Genomic DNA, 25298 nt, shown 5'->3' on the forward strand with positions numbered 1-25298 from the left:
AACATGTAAGAAAAGATAAGTTCAACTAAAAAAATGACCAGATTGTTTATCAATAGGGAATTCAGCTATGGGTTTTTGTTTGTTTGTTTAAACTGAGAAGTTCAGCTCCAAAGGAAATTTAGTTCAAGGGCGCTTGGTGAGCTGGGCCTGGCTTTGAAACCTCACTTCTATCTGCATTGCAAAGCACCTGGGATGCATGGTATGAAGGGTGGCACACAGGTGTGTAGCTACGTGCTGCTGCTGAAATGGTACCTGGATCACTACAAGGTGGCTAAAGACACAAAGACAAAATAAAAAAGGTGGTAAGTTGATTTTATGATTTCTTTTTCATTTGGATTTGCTTTGAAATTTAGAAATTCATATGTTCCCATCTATTAGAACAGTTGCAAATAAACCGGGACATTTTCACATCGGATTTGCTTGTAGGCAACTGCCAAGCTCACAATGTGGGGGAGGCTCCCTCCTGAAGCCCTGAAGCCCTGGAGCTTTCAGCTGCTCCAGCAGGAAGTTCTGCTCTTCATACTCAAATACATGGAACATTAATTAGTTTCCCCACTGTGCCTCTCGTTCTCTCAGTTTTGCACCTTTTGGGATGAACGTAATTAAATGCCCTCCACTGTGAACTGACCTTCTAAACTTCCCCAAATGAATCATGTGGGTCTTCCATGTGGATCCACTGGCAACCTCACAGTGCTCTGATCCCAGGGCGAGGCATTCTTGGAAGTTTTAAGTCCACAGAGCGGCCACCACTGTCCCCACTGTATGTATCACCCCCACTGCACTATGACATCTTGACCTCACTATTATGTGGACACGTCTTAAAGCATTTAAACACTACCAGATCATCTAAGAAAAGAACACTATTACCGAGAACATAGCTGCTGACGAGGGAACTGAAGGTTTCTGGTGTGATATCTGTTCTGAAATTGTGTCACCTAACCTAGCAGAAAATCTTGATTCCACCAAAATTAGTGATTCATCAGTTTCCTCTGACTTCTTCAAAAAGAATGATTACTGATAAAATACATCATTTGTCACTAACTTCCTATATTTGTTAAAAATTACCCCCCCGCAATTTTTAATGAAAAATTATGGCTAAGAGGAAATCAGAAATAAAGTTTCTCACTAAAAGTTCTGATGGTTTTCTAAGAACTGAGAATTCATTCTACCTACATTCTTTAACAAACGATCTCGAATTTTCAATGAACCAGCTGAAAAATCTTGAATTGAAATGGATGCTGTTTTTGAGGTAGGCGATGGTCCTACCTAGCTATCCATCTATCCATCTATCTATTTTTTTTTGCAAGAAAATGATATAAAGGCACGCTAAAGCTTTATACATTAGGGCTGGGCACCTTAGCCTGTGAGAATAAAAGGCACTAGAGGATTTAATTGTGCTAAGCTGTGAGTCACAACAAAACACATCTTCCTGTCTTAGTGTAAATTAAAATAGCACTATTCCCAAAAAGTGCCAGGGTAGATGTACAGCATATCTTCATTGCATGGTTTCAAGTGATAACCTATGTAAAATATGGATTCACCTTCGCACCGAGTGACATGGAAGGGACAGTCCCCAAGCACCGCCATTTGTCACATTGGCATGTTGGTACCAGCTCAACACGGTAACAGTTATTTGTTGATCTGGCTGACTTATTTTTCACAATGTGCATCATTTTTGCTATTTGAATTGTCTGTTCAAGTGACTCTCTCTCTGTAGAGAAGCCTAACCAACTTTAAAAGATGTCATTAGTGTTCGTAATAACAAAGCCCCAACTTTAAAAGATGGTATTTGTTTAATAAGCTTATCTAAATCCTGCTGTGAAATCAGAACATTTTCTTCCCTCTGACAATGCACATCTCAGCCCTCCCCACTCATAGCTCCCCCAAGGTCAGAACATTTACTAGAGGAATTGCCGAATGAATGCCAGGCACACAAAGAAACCGCAAATCTTCGCCTATCAAGAGATTCTGCAAATGTCATCTGCATTTAGATTGCATTGTTCGGGCACCTAAGATTAGCCTGTGCCCCTCACTTTTGAAAAGGATAAAAATGCAGCTTTCTTTCCCTTAAAGTCAGGATTAAAAGGTGGCAGCTTTAGTGGGGTTTGTTTATTAGTCCTCAAAATGATGCAAATTCAAAAAGTCTGCTTTAGGTCCATTCTTCAACTTCTGTCTGAGTTCATTTTTTCCTCAAGCAACAAACTTGCTTAATCAAGCCCAGAAAACACCATAAGGTGGGAAAAAAACCCCACCCTCTACATGAAAGTCATAACAACTTAAGAGAAAAGAGAAGCACAGGGGGAAAAATTATGTTGCCAAGATATAAACCCTTGTAAAGAGAGTTAGGAAGCAGGACTGGCACAGCTGAGGATGGAGCTCTGGCTGCGACGGATGGTTACACACCTTGAAGTCGTTTGTGTTGTGCTCCTTTTCTGTAAGGTTAGTAGTACTGATAGAGAGAGAACATAGCCGGGTACGCTCGGGCTACGGTCTCAAAGGCAACAGCAGCTCATGCTTGTTTGGTTCTATCACGGCCAGGTAATGCCATTTCTCCTCACCCTTCTTATATTTGGACAAATGGGATTTTTTCTTTAACTCCCGCTGGGAATATTTCCTACTTTCATTGCATTCTGCCCCATGGGGGCTAACATTTTATTTCATTTCCGGTGACATCCGACACATAATGAACCATGTGATTATAAAGTGTCAGCTTGTCGTTTTGCTGTTGAGAACATCGGCTCCTTTGAAATTCCACTGTGTGACAGGCATCTGAAATGCCGGGGGTGCCCTGGGTAGCTCCGAGGAGGGGGAGGGGGCCAAATCTTTACTGTGATGATTTTTCTGCGTAACATTTGGCATAATTAGAAAAGTGCTATTTTTGAAACTGCTGTTTTCAGTGCTTAGCAGTAAGTGAAAATAATAAGAAGCTATTTTCACGTTTATGACTGTCACCACTTTGGACAGACTTTAGGTCTTGCAAGTACACAGCTGAGTGACGACAAACTGTGTTTTTCCTTGGGATCAAGGCTGACTTTTAATTCTGAACCTGGACAGGGAGAGCGCTGGAGCCGGGATCGTTCATTGGAACCTTCTGGTATCATTCCCAACACACACACGGCAAACCCTTCTTATCAATGGAGACTGTTTAGAGAAAGTCTTTTTATTATCTATGCCCACCCTCCAACCCCTCCAGGCCATCCACCACCCCCGTGTCCGGGTTACGATCCTTGCATCAAACTGCCGTCTCCTACAGAGTGGCCACTGACTTTAGAAATTACTCCTGTAATAAACTGTGATAAAGGGAAATGTTCTCACCTAAAATTGCAGTTGGCACAAATGGGTCTGTCATACATCATAAGCAGGTCAATGCAGAGAAAGTAAAAAGAGAAAGAACAGTAAATGACTGATGAAAGGCCCCCCAGTTTTCCCGCAGAAAGCCATAGAAAGCATCGGGTTACAACACTTCAAACACGCTAAGCTCCTAAAGCATCCTGGGCAGCAAAGTGAGCCCTGGGTGATTCTGACTGCTCAGGGTTTATGAAGAGATGAAACAACGGAAAGCTTTGTTACCTGGGTAATAGGAATTAGGCACTGATGTGCTCAGGGTGTTCGTTTTCATGGTAAAGGACGATGGGGAAGACACAGCTGTAAATAAGAGAAAAGGCATGTCAGCGGGGGTAGAGAAGCAACACCAGAAAATATGGCCCTGAGGTCACTCATGGGGAAACCACACTGGGTAGACTGTTGACCAAAGAAACAACAGAGGTTTACCCGAGTCTATGTGGTAAATACTATCAGTCTCCACTGACTCTGCGGGGAGTTACTTGTACTTTAGAGGACATGCCCCCCTTTCACTGAAAAGATTTTCTGATCCCACAAATGAAGGAAAAAAACCCACAACCACAGCCGCCATTTTGGATTAAGAAATTCATTAATTTCCCTTTTGACTTCTAGCCTTTGCTTGCAGAATTTTACTATTACACTGAACTGATTTTTACAACTAAGTATGAGAGTGTGTCTACACATGGCTTTTGGAGAATATTCCGAATGTCAGTGTTTTTGCAGTTCGCTAAATCCTCACCTTGCTCCTATTTTGGATATTCAGGGAGCTTTTCACGATGCGATGATCTGTTTTATGAAAAATAAAGATGACGCTCCATGTGTACTATATTTAACGTGAAAGCTGCATGCCTACATGTTGTCTTATTAGGCCTTTAAATCCTCGTAAACATGCTTATTTTTCTTTGAAATCTTCCTCTGAAACACTCAAGATTTAACTATAACACCTTCTCTTCCCCCTGTTATTAAGAGGTAGAGTCAATCCCATCCAATTTATCTGATTCCGTTGAAAGTGGATATTTCCTATTTTTAAAGTAGTTTAACTCTCTTCAACATCTTAATTGATTAGTGCTTTAAAAACACTTTAATTTCATTAAAGTGTAAGGATAAACTATTTGAATGTGCTCAAGTGCTCAAGCTGGTTAGATCTAAGTCTAAATTTTAATTCCTCTGATGTGGTTATACGGTTTATTTCATGCTGAGTTCCTGGTCAGGACACTAATACCCACCTACATGGCTGTTTTATGGGAGGCTCTACCAAATCCCTGTGGTTATTGCACGTCATCTTTATCCTGATGACGTGTTAATATATTATCACTCTCTTGGAGCAGTTCCCTTCAGACAATGATTTTACTTGTGTTTATATTTTTCAAGTATAGAATTAGCAAATGACAGAACCAGACAGAACCCAGGCTGCCTGTCAGTTATATTTTTCTAAAATAGAGAAGTATCACATTTATAATGCATGCTTATGATAAGCTGCCAGGAAAAAAGAGAGCAATTGATAAAAACAAGGACAAAAACCCGAGTACCTATAAAACATGCCATGGTCAGGGAGCAGAATGCCTATTACCTGCTGACATTTTTATTTGTTTTGTAAAAATATGCAAAGCAGATACAAAATAACTATGTTTATTTTCACCTTTAAAAACATATTTTAAACCCTTTGTTTGTATAAGAATTAAACCCATACCCACTATGCATAACTACTTTCCCCCCTTTTAGGTACGACTCCCATTTGCTTTGGTGGACGGATTATTCCTCATTCTTATAAATGTGCTCGGGCTTATTTTTAAATTCTCCAACCTCGGTTTTCTCACCGTCTCATTCCTAAAAACTACTTGCTTCCCAATCCTAAAAGATCTCAAACATATCCAGGCTTGGAGTAGGTCTGGGCTAGAAGCCTAGTGGTCTAATGAACACTTTTCATGAAAACTTCCTTCCCCAGTAACTGCTCTTTTAATTTAAAGGCATTTAGAGAGTATGACGATGACAAAGTTTACCATTAGGGTCACTGCCCGTGGATGGCACTGGATGAGACCTACCCATTGTTCAGAGAGCGGGAGGTCAGTGGAACGCCTCGTGCCATGCTTCCTCCATTGGCTTTACGGATGGAAGCATCAAATAACGCCTCCTGGCGGGTGAGCCCCAGAAGCTGTGTCCCCACTGCTGCAGCAGCCCCCTCGACATGGGCAGTTTTGGATTTCCACAGATACATTCATTTTTTAAAAAGTCAATGCCAAATTAAATATCCTGTCCAGAGGCAAATACCTCCTGTTGCTCAAACTTCAAAAGCCTAGAAACTACCAGTGTAGGTTTCTGTTCTTTGGGCAGGCAATTCCAAGTAAATTTATTCGTGAGGAATTTCACCATGAAATAGAAGATTTGGAACAGTAATGGGTTATCATGGAAAGAGCGAGCATGTATCCGCGTGGTCCCTTCCACACTGTTGGTCAAGAAATAACTGCTCTGACAAAAATTCTCATCTTGTCTGTGGTGGGAAGGACTCACCGCCCCCCCCCCCCCACAAATGCATCCTAAGTTGCTTTATTTTGACAGTTAAACGCATTACATATCTTTAAATGGAAAATATATTTGCTACAAAAAAGCAGAGAAAATTGTACGAAAAAAAGGGATGGAATTTGTGGTAAACTGAAGTACCGCAGATTCTGCCACCTACACTGAAAATGACATGAAAGAGCAAAGGACAGTGACCATGGTTGAGGAGTGAGTCCTGCCCACCGGGGTCAGAGCCATGTCTGCTGAAGTCCCGCAGCAGCGGGCCGCGGCTGCACGTGGATAAATAAACGCAGGGCCTCTATCTGGGCTAAGGGGGACAATGGTAGTCACTGTGAACAGAAAGGAACACGCCTTTCCACGAAGCCTTGCTGAATGTAGGGGAAAGGCAGGTGTGGGAGAAGGGTGCGGACCACAGCAGGCGTGATCACAGAGGGTGGAGGGCCGGGGGAGATGCGGATCCCAACAGCTCAGGTGGGTGGTCAGGACAGGGGCGCACACCGTCCGCACTGGGATCAGCCCTCTCGCACCAGAGACCGTGTCTCTGTGATTCTCCCAATCCCCAGCCTTTACTTTATTACTATTGGTGACAGCTGTCCTTTATCCATCCGCAAGCCGTCCAGCATCCTGGTTGCACAGCCAGGGTCGGCAGCAGCCTTTGGGCATGGATTTCACACGTTAAAGAAACCTCTGACCTTGAACCTGTCAGGGCTGTGAACCACATCATTAGGCACAGGCCACAGGATTTACTTTTGGTCCCCGAGAAGATCACCAGGGACACGGCAACTGCACTTTTTGTATTCATACAATCCATGTAATTGTTGGCTTCCTAAAATAACGCCTTGTACCTGGATGGCAGGTGGCAGCATGGAAGGTGTTAGCTGAGCTCCGTTTACCCACCTGGTGTGAAACATAAGCCTTCTGAAGTGGAAATACAATTTAGCTTATTAATTGCCACTAACAGCCCTGTAATAAAGGCAGAACTTGTCAGCTAAACAAATAAACAATTAGCTTGTTACTGCCATTTAGTGAGCTGTTTTATAACGGGCTTCCCCCGTGTGATTGCACACCTGCCTCGCTTACAGACAGGAGCTGCATAACAACGGGGATGGTGAGAAGCAGGTGCCTTCCTCTGGGTGAGGAGGGAAGCCTCCGTGTCACTGCTCTCGGGTCTTTACAGAAACGTGGCCGTGGCTGCCCGTGCTGTCTGCTCTGGTCCCGTCACCCCTCCCACATCACCGTTCCTAAGCAACCGTGGCACGTGGGGACGTGTCCAGGATCATCTGAAGGGACTGGAGAAACCAACAGGGCCCGAGAATTCTCTGGGGGGTTTTGTTTCCTAACCCCCGGCACCACGTGGAATCCCGGAAACCCAAGAGCCGCCCCGAAGGCAGGCGCCGCGCAGCACTCACATCTCCCGTTGAGGTTGTGCGTGTCCATGAAGGAGAAGGCCTCGTCGCAGCTGGTGCCCTGCTCTGCGTAGCTCTTGTCCATGGAGCTCACCATCACCGTCATCTCCTGCCGCGTGCTGCTCATCGTCTCCTTCCGCTTCTTGGCCAGTTTCCTTGGGACAGAGAGTTCATTATGCAGACACGCGTGAGGATGGAAAAGGTACACTGACCAACGCCCGGGAATCACTTGCATGGAATTAATGGTATTCATCCATAACAGTGTCTCATGATGCCTTCTAGATGGCAGGTCCTCTGCCAGCTGCAGACATGCAGAGGAGACCCATCTCCTGCCTGTCCTCAGAAAAACCCCCTCAGGTCAAAAGGCACATGAAAAGATGCTCAACATCGCTAATTAGTAGAGAAATGCAAATCAAAACTACAACGAGGTATCACCTCAAACCGGTCGGAATGGCCATCATCAAAAAGTCTACAAACAGTAAATGCTGGAGGGGGTGTGGAGAAAAGGGAACCCTCCTATACCACTGGTGGGAATGTAGGTTGATGCAGCCACTATGGAGAACAATATGGAGGTTCCTTAAAAAACTAAAAATAGAGCTACCATATGATCCAGCAAACCCACTCCTGGGCAGATATCCAGAGAAAATCATAATTCAAAAAGATACATGTACCCCAGTGTTCATAGCAGCACTGTTTAGAATAGCCAAGAAATGGAAGCAACCTAAGTGTCCGTCGACAGAGGAATGGATAAAGAAAATGTGATACATATATACAATGGAATACTACTCGGCCATTAAAAAAAAGAATGAAATAATTCCATTTGCAGCAACATGGATGGACCTAGAGTTTATCATACTAAGTGAAGTAAGTCAGATAGAGAAAGACAACTATCTTATAATATCACTTATATGTGGAGCCTAAAAAAAAATGATACAAATGAACTTAGTTACAAAACAGACACACAGTTCAGATGATATACATATTACTATATATTAAATAAAGAAAGAAGTAATACCAATGAACTTACAAAACAGACTCAGACAGTTCAGATATACACACTACTATATGTAAAATAAACAACAAACTGTACAGCATAGGGAAATATACCCAATATTTTGCAATAACCTATATGGGAAAAGAATCTGAAAAAGTATATATATATATCTGAATCACTTGGATGTACATCTGAAACTAACAACATTGTAAATCAACCATACTTCAATTAAAAAAAAAAAACCCTCAGTCATGTTAGGAATGTACAGCCTAAACATTACCTTACACTTCTCCTACTTTGAGCTAAAGTAAAAGGGCCAATGACCCTAGTACAACGCAGTCATGATATACTTACTGATAGGCTTCTACAGTTACTAACTTTTCACTAAATTATTCCTGACATGCCATATTCAGGGTCCAAGAGTAGATCCCCCTAGTAGACGTTCATCATACAAAACCGAAATAATCCAAGCAATGAATCTAAGGGGCGCCCTGCAGAAAGAACCAAAGAACAGCCCAGGCGAGGTGTGAAGACAGCATCGCTGGAGTGGGTGTGGGAAGGGAGGAGGCCATGAGGCAGCCTGCACGGACGGAGGCCTCTGGGGCATCTGCCGAACCTCAGATGGCTGTGACACTGGACCGAACCCCAAATGAACCCAGAGTAGTTCCCCATCAAGGCTGGTCAACAGGGCAGAAGGCAAAAAAAGTCAAGTTGTCGGCTTCCCTGCCAAGTTCTGCAGAGGAGTGAGTCCTCAGGCTCCCTCCCTGGGTGAACGAGATGCAAAAAGGCCCTGGAAGGCAGAGAGAGTTCCAGTTCTTTTGGAGACAGAGTTTAACCCCGGCCTTTCTAACATGCTCATTAACCGCCAGAAGCCCATAATCTTAAGTTCCAGAGACCTGGACAAAACCCATAAAAACCTAAGGGAAACTGACATTCGAATACACAGATAAAACACATTTTTATAGCTCTTACTACCGGAGGTTGTTTGATGCACCCAGGACAGACAAGAATAGAATTAGAGATGCTTAAGAAGAAGGTATAAAGCAAGAAGCTTTAAGAAGACAAGAGCACCGTAATACTAAAAATATAATGTTCTAAATATTCTAATTTTGCTTAAGCGCTTAGCATGTACACAAGAAAATGGCAGCTAAATCATCTTGACTCTGATTAACCTAGGACACAGCAGAATTTAAAATGAGCTGCATAATCAAAATCACCCCCATATTAGGTGATTACTAATGCAGTGTAAGACACTGACAACATTAGACCATATGGATAAACTTTATTTTCATTTCCAAATGCCACATAATCCAAATGCTTTCTTGCCCGTAGTTAAAATAATCTTTTGATTTCATACTTGGAAGGCAGAAGGGTTTCATTAATAAGTTGCCCCTTTTTTATTGCCAAAAGTTGTTGGAAAAAAAAGATATTTTTAAACAGAAAAATGAAAATGATCTATAACTTCTGTGACAGTGTTGAAGTTGTAAAGATGGGAATGTATAATAAAACTGGAGCAGCCACTGTGGAGAACAGTATGGAGGCTCCCTAAAAAACTAAAAACAGAGCTACCACCATATGATCCAGCGATCCCACTCCTGGGCATACATCTGGAGAAAACTCTAATTCAAAAAGATACATGCACCCCAATGTTCATAGCAGCACTATTCACAATAGCCAAGACACGGAAGCAACCTAAGTGTCCACTGACAGATGAATGGATAAAGATGTCGTACATATATACAATGGAATATTACTCAGCCATAAAAAAGAATGAAATAATGCCATTTGCAGCAACATGGATGGACCTCAAGACTGTAACACTAAGTGAAGTAAGCCAGACAGAGAAAGACAAATATCATATGATATCACTTATATGCGGGATCTAAAAAAATGATGAACAAATGAACTCATTTATAAAACAGAAATAGACTCACATACACAGAAAACAAACTTATGGTTAACAAAGGGGAAGAGAGGGAGGGATAAATTAGGAGTTTGGGATTAACAGATACACACTACTATATGTAAAATAGATAACCAACAAGGACCTACTGTACAGCACAGGGAACAATACTCAATATCTTGTAATAACCTATAAGGGACAAGAATCTGAAAAAGAATATATATTCTTATGTATATTCATATATATATATACAATACATATATATAAAAAACTGAATTGCTTTGCTGTACACCTGAAACTAACAAAGCATTGTAAGTCAACTATATTTCAATAAAAATTAAAAAAATATGCATTTACAAAAAAAAGTTGTAAAGGTTTTGGAAAAGGAAGCTGGCATGGCTCCTCTGGGTGCCAGTGTGCAGATGCTGGTCATCTTCTCCAGAGCCCCCTTTTTTCCAGCCAATCACACTAGTCTAAGAGGCAGAGTCTAGGCTTGGATGCTCTCCACAGGTGTTCTGGATAGAGGTAGCACTGGCTCCAGACCCACAGCTGCAGTTACAACAGTACATTTGCTCTCCACTTCTACGTCTGCCAGCTCACTGGAAAAGCATTCTTAAGCCAGGTCTCCCCAGGAGCACTAAAGTGGAGGACTGAGATAATTAGCGCCATCATTCAGGCAAAACATCCCCCCTTTGCTGGAATTTCTTTAATTTGCTTTGGACTGAGTTATGCAGATAATTGCCTCAATATTTTCTTTTGTTTTGCCTATGAAGAGAGACGTAGTCAAGTTCGCCAGACTTCCCTCTTTGTCTTCTCTTGCTTGTGTTTCTCTAACCCTTACAGGTTAGGAAATGACAGTGAAAGTGCTTCTTACTGCTGGTGGGAGGTGGTGGTGGAGGGGGGATGTGTGCTCCAATAAAAGCCAAGCTTGTATTGGAAAGATCTTTCTCCTCTCTAATCCTCCGTGTGTGAACTAATTTTAGTGATGTCACGCTACACACTCCACTGCTGATCTTCCTTAAGCACAAAAGAAGCCCATTAAGGACTCATGAGAACCTGCTCAAATCCAGCAGAGGTCCAGCTGGAGACCCACAGCTTTAAGCTCATGTCCGTTAAGCATATACTCTGTGTCCGTGAACCTTCAAAACATGGCTCCCACGTCTTCAGCAAGCCTTCCTGCATTAACCTCACCCTCTGAACACAGATACAAATGTCTCACTGGGGACCAGGCAGGTACTGCAAGGGAGTGAAGCAGGTCTAAGGCAATAAGGAGTGGTGGGCACTGGAGAAACGGAAGGGGAGACAGCCTCTCAGCTCCAGAAGGTGGATGCCCCATAAGGGTCCCAGACATTGTAAATTGCAGGAGAAACCAGAAATCCAGATTTTATAGGAACTATCTGAATTCTAAGTATTGTCAAATAATTCAAATTAAAAATTTAAAAGACTGTGTGGCCCAAACAAAGCACGTTTGTGGACACTTCTGCTCTCCACTAATACAGCACTTAGAAACGTAATTGTGTTGGAAGGGAAGGGAGTGGAAACTGACATATAATACATAACTACTGTATGGCAGTGCTCTGCAAGTGTTCTCTCATTTAATCCTAGTAACCTGGTAAGAGCTATTCTTACTTCTTATTGTATAGATTAATTTACTAGCACCTAGCCAACGCTTTACACAAAGCAGGTGGTATTAAATATGCTTGTTAATTGAATTAACAATAGTTACACCAAAGCATTAGAAAAGACAGTTTTTCTGCAACCTCCTAATCAAAAGCAGCTTGCTTGGTCACGGAGGTTTTGAGTCATTGCTTGGGATTTTTGATTTGTCCTCATGCACAGCTAAATGCGAGTCCATAATTACAGATGGTTGAGGAAGGTTAGATTTAGAATTGAGAGCTGGGAATGAGTGTGGATAAATTGAAATTTATTCTCTTTCTCTTTTTCTACTATCTATTTCTCTTTTGGACTTTGTGTTTCAGATCTGTATTTTATATTTTAAAGAAAACTTTAAAAACTGTCAGAAAAACATTGTGAACTTAATGAAATAGTGTTTTGTGCAGGAAAACTCCTGAAGTGGAGGCAATTTTCTTTGCAATCTTATCTAAAGACACAAGTTAATTTATTTTCCATTTTGATTTTTAAACAAATGGTTTGCCTGAGATATTTCAATCTCAAATCCCTAAATTTGGATTGCATGAATCTCGAAGACCCTTAGTAACAACAACAACTAAAAATGTTCCTACCAACACCTAAAAATGGAGCATAAAAAATTAGAGAGAGGACTTTCGGTTTATGGTCAGGCATGTAAGGAGCTTGGAGGTCATCACTCTGTCCTAACAACAAGTAAAAAGCTGAAGAGATGGAAAATCAACAACTCCTTCTAACTTGTCAGATAACTGAGGACACAGGGCAAACCAGTGCCCCCCAAATTAGAGACAAACAGGTGGATACAGAGAATCACAATTCACCAGAGCAGAAATCCATGAGCAGAAATCTGTGTGAGAACCATCACTGGGGTAGAAAAACCTAAACTAGAATTGAATTATTGGAGGGTCAGTGTGGACAAGTCTGAGACTTAAAAACTCCAAGGGCGTCCAGACTTAGGGGTACCCCACACCTTTTTGAATTTTATCTCCAGGAACCCTACCTCATTCTCAAAGTAAAGACTGAATGAAAAAACTGGGCTTCCAGCAGGAGGAGGGGGAAAGTAGACATTTTGAAATACACCCAGAGCATTCTGTGCTTTTTAAAAGGGCTTGCCCTCAAGAATACTATTTTACTAGATGGTTGAGGAAGGGGGAACCTGTTGGGGGAAGAAAATATCCAAATCCAGCTGTCTCCAGCCATCCTGTCCACCCAAGGTGGGGGCACTGAAGCACCTGTGCAGGTCACGGTTCAGGGGCACAAGTTCACTAACAGGTTGAGACCCAATCATAGGTCACCTCCTCTCCCCCAACACCTTACTATCACATTACTAAAGACCTATTTGCAGAAGTCTTTTTTCCCTGGTACATCAAGTCTGGACATCAATAAAAAATTACAATGCATACTAAAAGGCAGAAAACACAGTTTAGAGACAGAGGAAGCATTGGAATAAGGCTCATATGGGAGGGATGTTGGCATTATCAGACTGGGAATTTAAAATAACTATGAGTCATAGGCTAAAGGTTCTAATAGAAAAAGTAGACAACATGCAAGAACAGATGGAAAACAAAAGCAGAGAGATGAAAAATTCTAAGAATCAGAAAGAAATGCTAGAGATAAAAAAAAAAAAAACTGCAACAAAAACAAAGGATGCCTTTCATGGGCTCAGTAGGAGAATGGACATGGCTGAGGAATGTTTCTCTGAGCCAGAGTATATGACAATAGAAACTTCCAAAACTGAAAAGCAAAGGGAAAAAAAGGCTGTAAAACAAGGTAACAGGATATCCTGAAACTTTGGGACAACTAAAAAAGGTGTAACATGTGTATAGTGAGAAACCAGAAGGAGAAAGGAAGAAAGAGAAGTCACTATTTCTATTATCCAAAGAAACAGTGACTGAGAATTTCCCCCAGTTAATGTCAGACATCAAAACAAAGACCTGAGAAGCTGAAAAAATGCCAAGAAGGATAAATACCAGCAATTCTACACCTAGCGTATTCAAACTTCAGAAAGTCAAAGATAAAGAAAAAATGCTGAAACAAGCCCAAGGGGAAAAAAGAAACCCTACTTATAGAGTAGCAAAGATAAGAATTATACCTGACTTCTTCTCAAAAACCATGCAAGCAAAAAGAGAGTGGAGTGAAATATTCAAACTGTTGAGAGAAAAATACCACCAACTTAGAATTCTGTACCCTGTGAAATTAGCCTTCAAAACTGAAGGAAAAATAAACTTTCTCAGACAAAAATTGAGAATATCCTGTGATAAACCATAATGGGAAAGAATATATAAAAAAAGAATGTATATATATGTATAACTGAATCAGTTTACTGTACAGCAGAAATTAACACAATATTGTAAATCAACTATACTTCAATAAAAAATAAATAAATAAAAGAAATAGAGGGAATTTGTGGCCAGTAGACCTGCCTTGCAAGAAATCTTAAAAGAAGTTCTTCAGAAAGAAGGAAAATGACATAGGTCAGAAGGAGATCTACATAAAGAAGAGGATTAGAGAAGGAATAAATTAAAGTGAAATAAAATCTTTTATTTTGCTTATTCTTATTTGATCTAACAAGTAACAGTTTGTTCAAAATAATAACAGCAACAATACTGTTGATGGTTATAGTTTATGTATGAGTGAAGTGAATGATAGAATGAATCAAGGGACATGGCGGAGGAATTAGGCATATTTCATTATTCTAAAGTACTTACACTAACTGTGATGCAGTATAGTGTTATTTGCAAGTGGACTTGATTTGGTTGTAAATGTTTATTGCTAACTTTAGGCAAGACCCGACTAATCTGTTGTTAGAAGAAAACCACTTTAAAAATAAAGATACATGTAGAGTAAAAGTAAAGGGATGCAGGGACTTCCCTGGTGGTGCAGTGGTTAAGGCTCCGAGCTCCCAATGCAGGGGACCCAGGTTTGATCCCTGGTCAGGGAACTAGAGCCCACATTCATGCCACAACTAAGAGTTCGCATGCCACAACTAAGGAGCACACGTGCTGCAACTAAGACCCGGTGCAACCAAATAAATAAATAAATAAATAAAATAAATAAATATTAAAAGAAAGAAAACAGTGTTTGCTTTAAAAAAAAAAAAAAGTAAAGGGATGGAGAAAGTTATAACCTGCTAACAGTAATCAAAAGAAAGCAGGAGTAGCTTTTTAAATTTCAGACAAAGCAAATGTCAAAGCAAGGAAAGTTATCTGGGGTAAGAAGGGCATTAGGTAATGATAAAGGGGTCAGCTCTCAAGAAGACATAACAATCCTTAATGTGTATGTGCCCAAAAACAGAGCATCAAACTATGTGAAAAAAAAAAAAAAACGGATAGAACTGCAAGAAGAAATAGATGATTCCACTACTATCACTGGAGACTTCAACACCCCTCGACCAGAAATGGACAGATTCATAAGGCAGATACTGAGTAAGGACATAGCTGAACTCAACAGCATCATCCATCAACCTGATATATCAATAACTGACGTCTATAGAATACTTCATCCGACAATACTGGAACACATATTCAAGTTCACAGAGAATATTCACAACGATAGAGCTCATTCTGGGCTATAAAACACACCTTAATAAGTTTAAAAGAATAGAAACCAAATGATCCAGCAATCATGCTCCTTGGTATTTACCCAAAGGAGCTGAAAACTTTTGTCCGCATAAAAATGGCACACTGATGTTTATAAAAGCTATATTCATAATTGCCAAAACTTGGAAGTGACTAAGATGTCCTTCAATAGATGAATGGATAAATGAACTGTGGTCCATCCAGACAATGAAATATTATCCAGCACTGAAAAGAAATGAGCAATCGAGCTATAAAAGACATGGGGAAACATAAATGCATATCACCAAGTGAAGAAGCCAATCTGCAGAGGCTCCCTGCTGTATGATTCCAACTGCATGACATTCTGGAAAAGACAAAACTATGGAGATAAAAAGATAAAAAGACCAGTGTTTGCCTGGGATAAACCATAATGGAAAGAAGATAAAAAATGAATGTATGTATGTGCATAACTGAGCCACTTTGCTGTACAGCAGAAATTAGCACAACACTGTAAATCAACTATACTTCAATTAAAAACAAAAGATCAGGGTTTTCCAGGCAGGGAAGGAGGAATGACTAAGCAGAGCACAGAGGATTTTTAGGGGAGTATGATATTATAATGGTGGGTATGTGTCATTATTCAGCAGTTAAAAACTATGGTACATATGACACCGAGTGGACCCTAACGTAAACTATGTACTTCAGGTGACAATGACGTGTCATCAGTTGTAACAAATGTACAATTCTGGTCCAGTATGTTGACAGAGGGGGAAGCTGTGTGTGGGGGGCAGAGTGTATACGGGAACTCTCTGTTCTCTTGCTGTACTTCTAGCTTGATTTTGCTGTAAACCTAAAACTGCTCTAAAAAATAAAGTCTATTAAAAAAACCCTGCAATACTGCCTGGAAAAAAAATTAAGAGGGAGAAAAAAAGAGAGTTAGAGCCCTAAATTTCCCAACTAGAACAAAAGAGGAGGAGGAAAGAAATGTGGGATGAATTCAAATTAAAAGGATGGCCCTTCATGCTTATTCTATTCCAACATTTCTTTTGTATTTCTTTCCTGGCGTAAAAATAAAAAACAAGGAACGAGGGTAAGGGAATTGGAAGAAAACTCCTTGGCAAGTTATTAACTATGTGACAGGCATGACTTAGAGCCAGTAAAGAAAACACGGTGAAGAATGTCTTCAGCATCGTGTCCTATGGGAGGAAGAGCCACAGGACAGTGGCCACCAGTTAGGAGACCCAAGTGCAGCACGGTTGGGAGGAAAGCAGAAATAACTCCTCCTCTTCTTTTCCTCCCTGAATCTCAACTGAGTGGCAGTTGTCAGAGGATCAGGGTGGAAGGGCATGTTTGCCATATGCACCAAGCAGATTCAAGGGGAAGGAATCCAAAGGTCAACCTCCATTTGGACCCTAGTCAAGCTCCTGGTTTACTGCAACTCAGGGTTATAGGACACAGTTCCCCAACGAGCTGGACTGGCCCCACTCCCAACCCTAATAGAGACCCTGCCACGTTGGGTTACGCCAACAAAGATCATGACCAACAAAGGACTTGGTAACACTGACCTGAAGATCAGTGGTTGGCCATAAAAAAGGTATCTTCATTCTTAAATGGTCTGTCGTTTAAAATTCTACAGGGAAGGCAAAACTCGAGGATTTGCAAATTGCATATAGACATAAGAAGGAAAAGGCAAATGGCTTTCTGGTCCCGGCTTCTACAATTAAGTGTGTGCTTCGACTTAGTTAAGGACTGGTGCAGAAGCTGGAACGGAGAAGAAGTATTTAATTTTTTCTCACAGTAGGGATGAAGTGGATATTGGTTGAGTCAAAGAATGCATACATTATACCAAATTGCCAAGATACGGCTGAATAAACCTCAGTGAATAGGGGGCTGTCCCCATAAAGATGGATCTGTGAGAACTACCAGATGATGTTGTTTTTAAAGGCAAAATTTTAAGGAAAAGGAAAAGAAAATGATCTGACATTTTAAATACTTTCAATGCAGAAGAACTGGCACTGTAACAGTTAATAGAAAAACAATGAGGATAATAATTACAAAAACTTATGTAGGACTTGAGATAAACCAGGCACATTACATTCATTAACTCTTCATTCTCACAACAGCCCAGTGAGGAGATTACTGTTGTTATCCCAATCCTAGAGAGAGGGAAACTGAGGCACAGTGTTGTTAAGTTTCCCAAGACCGTATGGCCAGACAACTCTAGACCTCTGGCATCGTTTCCTGTGTTGAGATAAAACCATCTCCATGAGACTGTTATTAGCATCACTAAGCAAACTTTATTGGTTGCTTAAATCTGGACACAGAAAATAAAGGCTAGTTTTCTTTGCCAGCTGGGACTTTGTGGCCGACGACCAACGTAAGAGTGTTCTTCTAACTTCGCTGCTCACTGTATCATCACCTAAGAGACCACTGCATCTATGTCTTGCAGACACAGCGCTATGGACACACTCATTCCCCACCCAGCTGCCTTCTGCTTCTCACTGACTAGTGAACATGGCGCGTGTTAATCACAAAGAATAGAGATTCACGTTGAGACAAGTCAGGGTTTTGATCTTGGTTGGGTCTCTTTTTCAGAGTTTACCTCTTGACCCTGTGATGAGATAAATTTATAGGCTGGAGTTGCCTCAGGCAGACTGGGAGGGGGCCTTCGACACTGGTCTTCTTCCCCTGCAACTGAGAAGTGGGGGCCGATTTTATGAACATATTACTTAAGGCTACAGCTTTATGTTGGGTTACCTAGAGGCAAAGATGCCCTAGAATGCTCCACTGACCAGTCAGGGTGTCTGCAAGGAACACACACCAGCCAAGAGAAGCGAAGAACCCTGTGGACCTCTTAGGCTAGTAGCTGTCAGGATCTCTCTTTGTACCCATGTACACATACCATAACCACGAGTATTTCATGTTGAAGAGGCTCAAATAACAGAGTCATATTATACAAATTTAATGAAAGATTAGTCTTTCTCAAACTTAGAAGTTGTAAAGGAAATATCTGGAAAAGGTTGACTTTCTTTGAAAACAAGTTGAAATTACATGTATTACAATCCAGGATCACTTCAAAATCATGATGTGTATATCTTTTGTATGACTCTGATGATGACAGTTATTATTACAAATTACAATAAATAAAGGGATTGGGAACGTGTTATTTATTGCAAGAAACTTCATGGACTCATATGTTAAATTAACATGTGGGAACAAAATAATTCCAATATCCTATGTTTTATTTTTGGAATTAACAGAATTAAGAATAGAATCTGTTATTTTCTGGAGGGAGTTCAAGTACCTAAAGCTTTTGAACCGTAGAGTGTTCGACTGATAAAACTTTTCCTCACCCTTGAGTTTCAAAGGAACCTCTGATTGGAAAACATTATCCGGATATGGTTGGGGAACATTGTGTTTATTCTCAGCCCACAGGTATTTCACTATGTTTCTTGGCAAATGTTAGCATCAGCTGCATGAGGGCAAGGCTTTTGCCTCTTTTGTTTGCTGTATATGCCCTGTCCTAGAACTGTACTAGCCTGTGGTAGGCATTCAACAAATATTTCTATTTGTTCTTATTCTGATTATCTGATTAATCATAATATTATTTCCTAATTATAAAAATATGGGATGAACATATTTGTGAGAGGGAGAGACAGAGAGAGACAGACAGAGAGACAATGACTCTGACGCACAGCTAATGAAGCTAAAGGTCTCTGGGTCAGTACTTGGAATTGACATGCACTTCTCAGGGCTCAATCCTAGAGCTTTTCAGTTTGTGGAAAGAATGAAAAGGACCCTGCCAGTTTGAAAACACAAAACATGGATGTAGATGTATTTTTCCAAGTGATAAAAGAGGAATTGAAAAAAAAAAAACCCACAACTCTTTTTTTGGGTAACTTGAACTTAACATTATCCCTATAACAGCCTTGGAGGAAAAGCTGTTGGGTCAGTCCTGAAATGCACTTAATTATCACTCTCCCCCATCTTTCCTATCTGCTTGGACATCTTCCCCACCTCCCTGGTTACCTTTCCTACCAAAGAGAAATTCCTTGAGAGCCCAGCTTTTCCCCGTACCCTCCCCCATTTTCTATCTGGCCCGGAGGGTGACAGCGCCTGTTTTATAACCGTCTGGTGATGTTTTAAGCTGGCCTCCTCCAAAAACAGGCTGCAGCAAGGACCAACGAACACACACACTCTGCTCTCCTGACACACACATCTTCCACTCGGGAGTAACTCACAGCTCATATGAGCGCCTACTGTAATTTCCCAGACCAGCCTAAGATTTTGAAACATTAAAAAAAGCCAGTAGTAAAAATAATAGATGCAGTATCTGTCAATCTTAGTAATATTTTGTTTAGTCTTATTTCTCGCATCAGGGCAATATGAATCCACAGGGGCTAGAACCAGCGATGGCACAGAAAATAGGAAATGGGTAAAATCCACAACAGAGCAAAATAGGAATAAAGCGACATTAGTGCTAGCGCCTCCCCGCTCACAGTCAGCTTATGTGGCTGAATTCTGTGTGTGCACATTATCTTGAGATTTAATGGTTTCAAAAATGTCACTCTGCCGCAAGACTAAATTGGTACACTGTTGATCCTCCATCAGACTATAAACACGAGTGAGAGGAATTTTTAATGCGTGTCATATCGGAATAGTACCTCTAGTTTCCCCTTGACGAAGTTTGTTAAGCTCACTAAAAAATTGGAATGCCTGTCTATGAAAAACAGAGCAAGCCATTGGTGTCAACACGCAGGGAAATCAGAGTCCAATAAACAAGAAAACTGTGTGTTCTGTTTCCGAATTAACCAGGGACATTATCATAAAATCCAGGTGACCCCTTGGATATGCAGAACTAAGTATCCAAGAAGCTCATAAACATACAGGATGAAAAAATTTCACAAAATCGTTCTATTCCAAGTGTAAAATACGGCTGCTGGTCAATTTATTCAGGGGCAAATACAACTCATTTCTTTTGGGGCTCTAGCAACCTGTGTGGAACACAGCAACTGAGAGAGATTGCTGCAGAAGCACCAGCTTTAATATTTCATTACTTACAGGCACCCCTATGGTCATCTGACTGGTCACTGGGCCTTTCTAAAAATCCATTTATCTACCAACCACTCTTCCCAATCCAGGTCTATGTTTTCTTAACTTATTCTAAACTGTGGTCACTTTATTGACAAAAATAGTCTTTTCCCCATGGAAAAATACAAAAATCACACCTAAAACATTTTACCTCTGATTCTGAATTTGTAAGTTTCTCTTTTTTACAGATAAAGGCAAAGCAAACTACATGTATTTTAGTACTTTGGTACACTGGTAGCAAAAGGTTCTTACTTGCTATTAGAAATGTGAAAAGCAAATAATCTCGCCTTTATATGCTATTTATTTATTATGTATGTGTGTATGTGGCAGAGGGGGTTGATGGGAGACAGAGGAATTTTTTTTCAAAATTAAAATGAAATCTCAAAGGTAACACCAAAGTTGTACTAAATTATCATATTTAGCAAGTTGTGTTTTCCCACATACTCACCAACACTTGATATCAGTTAAAAATGTTTGCCAATCTGATGGGTAAAACAATGGCATCTCATATTGTGTAGATCTGCGTATATCTGATTATGTGTGAGGCTGAATATACTTTCAAATGTCACTTAGCCATACACTGGTATTCTGTAAGTTGCCTATGTATATTTTATATCCATTTGTACATTTGGGTTTGTCTTTTCTTATTGATGTCTAGATATTTTTTTACAGTTAGGCCACTAGTGCTTCGACATATAAATATTAAGAATATTTTCTTCTATAGCTTGTTTTAAAATTTTGTTTATGGTGTCCTTTGGTATACAAAAGTTTATGATTATGTCCATGATGGTTTTAGGGCATTCCCTACCCTGAGTTACAAAGATATTCTCCTATACTTTATTATACCTGGTGCTCTTTCTCTTCCTAGTGGCAAAGGGGATGAATTAGATGCTGGCTTGTCAGGTACGGCAAAAAGATAAGCAGACAAGAGGGTTCAAGATGGTGGTGAAAGTAGCTGATGTAGGTCTAGAAGCAACCAGGTTCAATGAGCACCCCTGAAGCCAGAATATATTCTCTAAGTGCCACTGCCTACTAAAACCTCCAAGATTTCTTGCAGAAATGGCTGATTCCAGTCATGGGGCAGACAATGAGTAAGATTAGCTGAGACCATCCTGTTGGACCAGAAAGCAGGGAAGCTCCAAAGATTTCTGGAGTCACGTTGAAAGAACACAAGAGACAACCAGAAGGGGCTCCTTCTGGCCAAAGAGGAGATGCTCTCAACATGCAAACACTAGTTATTGTAAAGCATTCAAACATATTAAATAGGTAAAAATCCCTGAGTCCATAATGGTACTACTGGTTACTGTATAAAGTTGTTATGACACCAATTCATTCTGAAACTAGAAAATAAAGGGAATGAATTAAACATTTATCTCGAGTTTCCTACAGGAACTGTATTTCAGGATAACCAAATATTTGAGCCGAGATGGCACTTAATAAATATGGATGGAGTGATGGAATTAAGATGTCACCATTTTGAAACCCCTAATAAAATAATAGATCTAGGCAATCATCATCAGTAGCTTAAAAAGCCATTAAGTGAAAGGCTGAAGTGGAACTCTGTAATGGATGGATCAGGTTGGCGAAACCGCCACCCGCCAATCAATCTGAGCATTACGTGCTTCCCGATGCAGCGTGATGGGAAGTAAAAGCATGACCACAAGCAGTTCCTACCAAAACAAGAAGCCTGAATCTGATTCAGCCTCCCTCTCTCACCCATATCACAGTAAGTACAGATGATGAAAGGCACCTTAGATGACACACCAAGAACAGGTCAGCCAAATTCAGAACGCAGGAGATTCCACAGAATAAATGGCTTATTCAACAAGTGAGGGTGGGTGGAACACGTGAGTCCATGTTATGAATGAAGACGCACCTACGAAAGGTTAGGTGACCAGAACGATAGCCAGGTCTCCAACCCTTTAATTCATCTTTCCCAATACATTCTGACCAAGACCTCTAGCTTGACAAGCTCAGAGTCAGAATGAACTTTCATAGCGATAACTGGGCTTTTCCATGTTTCAGTGGAAATTCATAGAAAAGTGAATTGAGATGCACTTGCCATACGAAGCCACTGAAGTGACTGTTCCAAATGCAGAGCTCAAAAGTAACAATGAAGCTGATTTCTGCAAAGAGAAAAATAGCCTTCCTTTTAATTGAGCACTTCATCCTGAAAAGGGGAGTCTCCTTTTCCTCATTAATGGTCTTTCCCCTTTTCTTGTGATTGAAGAGTCACATGATTTAAATAAAAAGTGAGAAACTGAGCCAACTCAGGTGATGGCTGCGTGATTCGTAGGAGCAAATAACACAGCCATGAAAGACATTTCCTGCAAAGTATGACAGACTTTCAAATTATCCTTCTCCAGCTAATTAGCATTTTAGAAAAATCGGGTTTAATCATTAGAGAAGCCCTCGGCTTATCTGGGAGCTGTCTTGTGAACAGTGCCGGCAACTTTCAGGGGAGATGTATGCAGCAGGTACTGCATTTTCTTTCGATTTCTGAAGCAAAGAGAAATACTGCCATCCCCCTCCCCACCCCCAACTAATTCAAACATAATGACCTGTCTGTGTCTTGCTATGGCGTTTCTTGACGCACATCAAAGAGTTAAGGGGGAAGGGACACGTGTAGGAGGTATTTGAAAGCGTCCCTTGCATAGGCTATATACACAGAAGAGATTCATGGCTTTGCTTAATTTATAAAACACCTACCTCCCCATTAAATGGCATGACAGCAAACTTATATGGCAGCTGACATAAATCACAATTCATATTGTGTGGGGTATTGGCTTGAGCAGTGTGAAGAGTTAAGACTCCTGGGGGTGAGGGGAACAGCAAAAACAGCCCAAATCATCCTCAGTCACATGCACATTTCTTTTTTCAAACTTGTGACTTTGGGCTGCTTTGGTGGCTGTGCAAAGGAATGTTCTGCTCCCTGAGTCACAGAGAGAATGCTCAGCGTTTCATTCTGCTAACGACGTAGAGAACTAAAACAATTACGTGAAAAGTCTCTGTAATATTTGAGACTTATATTAAGATGGAGAGAGTTGAAAACTATTTGCTAAAATGTGTACTGGAGAGATGGGCTGAATTTCTACCCAGCAACTCTAGGCCACTGCATTGAAGCTCCCTTAACATTTCATTCCAACAAAATACAATCATTAATTCTTACAATTACTATCATATGGCTATGCATCTTGGAGTTCGTAATAAGTCAACCAACTTTTAGCAAAACACATAGGGTTTGAGCTGCCTACATACAGTGAAGGCCAGGAGTTATTCCGTGGAAGGCTTTGGAGGTGAAGTTGAGAAGGTGGGTGGTAATACTTAGACAAGAAAAGCTACACTGAGCAGGAAATAATATAATAGGAATTAGATTTTAGGAAAAAGAATTTTCCATTTTCTCTCATCTTTTCATACCTCCATGATTCCCCCTCTCCTCTGTCAGGTGAACACCTCTTATTTCACTGAGTAAATAGCGGCAAACAAAGGAGATACCCGCCTCCCCCATACACATATTTTTGCCAGTTCTGGCTTTCTGTTTGAAAGACACAGACACTTTCTTAAGTCTGGGTTTCCCCATATGGGGAGAGTGTATCACATATTTTGTAGGATGATTATGAGGATTAAGTGAGAATACAGGTGAAGTACACTTCCTGACACTTGGTAAGGACTCAATAGTTAGGAGGGAAAATAAGACAGAACCCTTCTCTAACAGCTGACTGCTGTTTCAAATAATGCTGCTGTTCCTGGATATTTGAGAATCCACAAAAGATGTCTTTCACTCTATTTTTTCTAGTATTTATTCATTCAGCAGTTCATAAGCACTGTGAGCCCAGCAGTGTGCTAGCAGCTGGGGACATGGGTGAAGACGTCAGCTCTCCTATCTGAGAAGCTCAAAGCTGCCAGGATGGGCACGTAAAACCACCACAGAGGCAACGAGAGCAGCAGTAAAGTGCGTTTGATACAGACTCTACATGGTACCAGGGTACACAGGCAAATGAGAGAATAGACTCTGGACTATCATTTGGATGATGCTTTTCTTCATGTCTACTTTCCCTACTCTTCTATAACGAATGCCTCTAACTGTAGCTTGCAAAATAAACACCCTCTTAAACCAGCAGTACCTCTGGGTGTGGGGGGGGGGCACAGAAGAAAGAGAGTTCAAGTTCAGGTTAAGCAAAATGTCTCTATTTTTCAAGGGCAATCACTTGATTATTATTCCACCTGATTGCTATAACTTTGGTAATTGGGATCTTAGCTCCTGAGGGTTTCATGCAGTATTTGATAAGTAAACTGCCCTCACTCTGATGGTTCTCATTAACGGTTATAAAGGACATGCAGCATCCATCAGCACATAAATGCTTACATATAATCCAAAGTAAAATTAGGTATTAAAAACATCAATGATCTTTAGATAGGTAATTCAAGGGATGATCAAAGAAAACACTCTTTTTATAAAGTAAAGCAGCAATTATAGTCACAGGTATCAAAACTGACACTCAAGAGCTAGAGAAAGTCTTGGCTCTTCCTCAAGGGAGGCTTATTCAGGAGAGACCATAGCTTTTCTAACTCAAAATAATAATACGGATTTAGGGAACCCATCCACTGAGTGTTGTGCTTTTTCCCAATTCTCTTATGACAATTGCTCCCAATGGGACATTTCCACATGGGGGATGCCCCAACCTGGCCAGTGGGAGCATTGAGTATAAATTGCTTAGCTTTTTCAAATTAGCATAAGAAAAATGAAATCCCTTTGTGTATATGTTTGTGTGCATGTGTGTGTAAAGAAAAGCAGGAGTATTTTACGGCAATCTGTGCTATACACAAGGATTCTGATAAAT

The 25298-nt window shown here is 40.7% G+C and overlaps 1 protein-coding gene across 4 annotated transcripts in view; it reads right to left on the reverse strand.

Moving 5' to 3' along the window:
• Positions 1 to 25298, reverse strand: part of PTPRM (protein tyrosine phosphatase receptor type M) — a 747478-nt gene that overhangs the window by 143987 nt on the left and 578193 nt on the right. For 2 of the 4 annotated variants that reach the window (XM_059894849.1, XM_059894847.1), the window contains exons 15-17: positions 7269 to 7420; positions 3571 to 3645; positions 3316 to 3342 (exon numbers count right to left, since the gene is read on the reverse strand). In XM_059894849.1, the coding sequence (XP_059750832.1) occupies positions 3316 to 3342; positions 3571 to 3645; positions 7269 to 7420 (254 nt within the window). The remainder of the gene's footprint in view (positions 1 to 3315; positions 3343 to 3570; positions 3646 to 7268; positions 7421 to 25298) is intronic. The other 2 variants (XM_059894848.1, XM_059894850.1) reach the window with 1 other exon arrangement.

This window comes from Balaenoptera ricei, chromosome 14 (genome assembly GCF_028023285.1).
Source record: "Balaenoptera ricei isolate mBalRic1 chromosome 14, mBalRic1.hap2, whole genome shotgun sequence".
Taxonomy (NCBI): domain Eukaryota; kingdom Metazoa; phylum Chordata; class Mammalia; order Artiodactyla; family Balaenopteridae; genus Balaenoptera; species Balaenoptera ricei.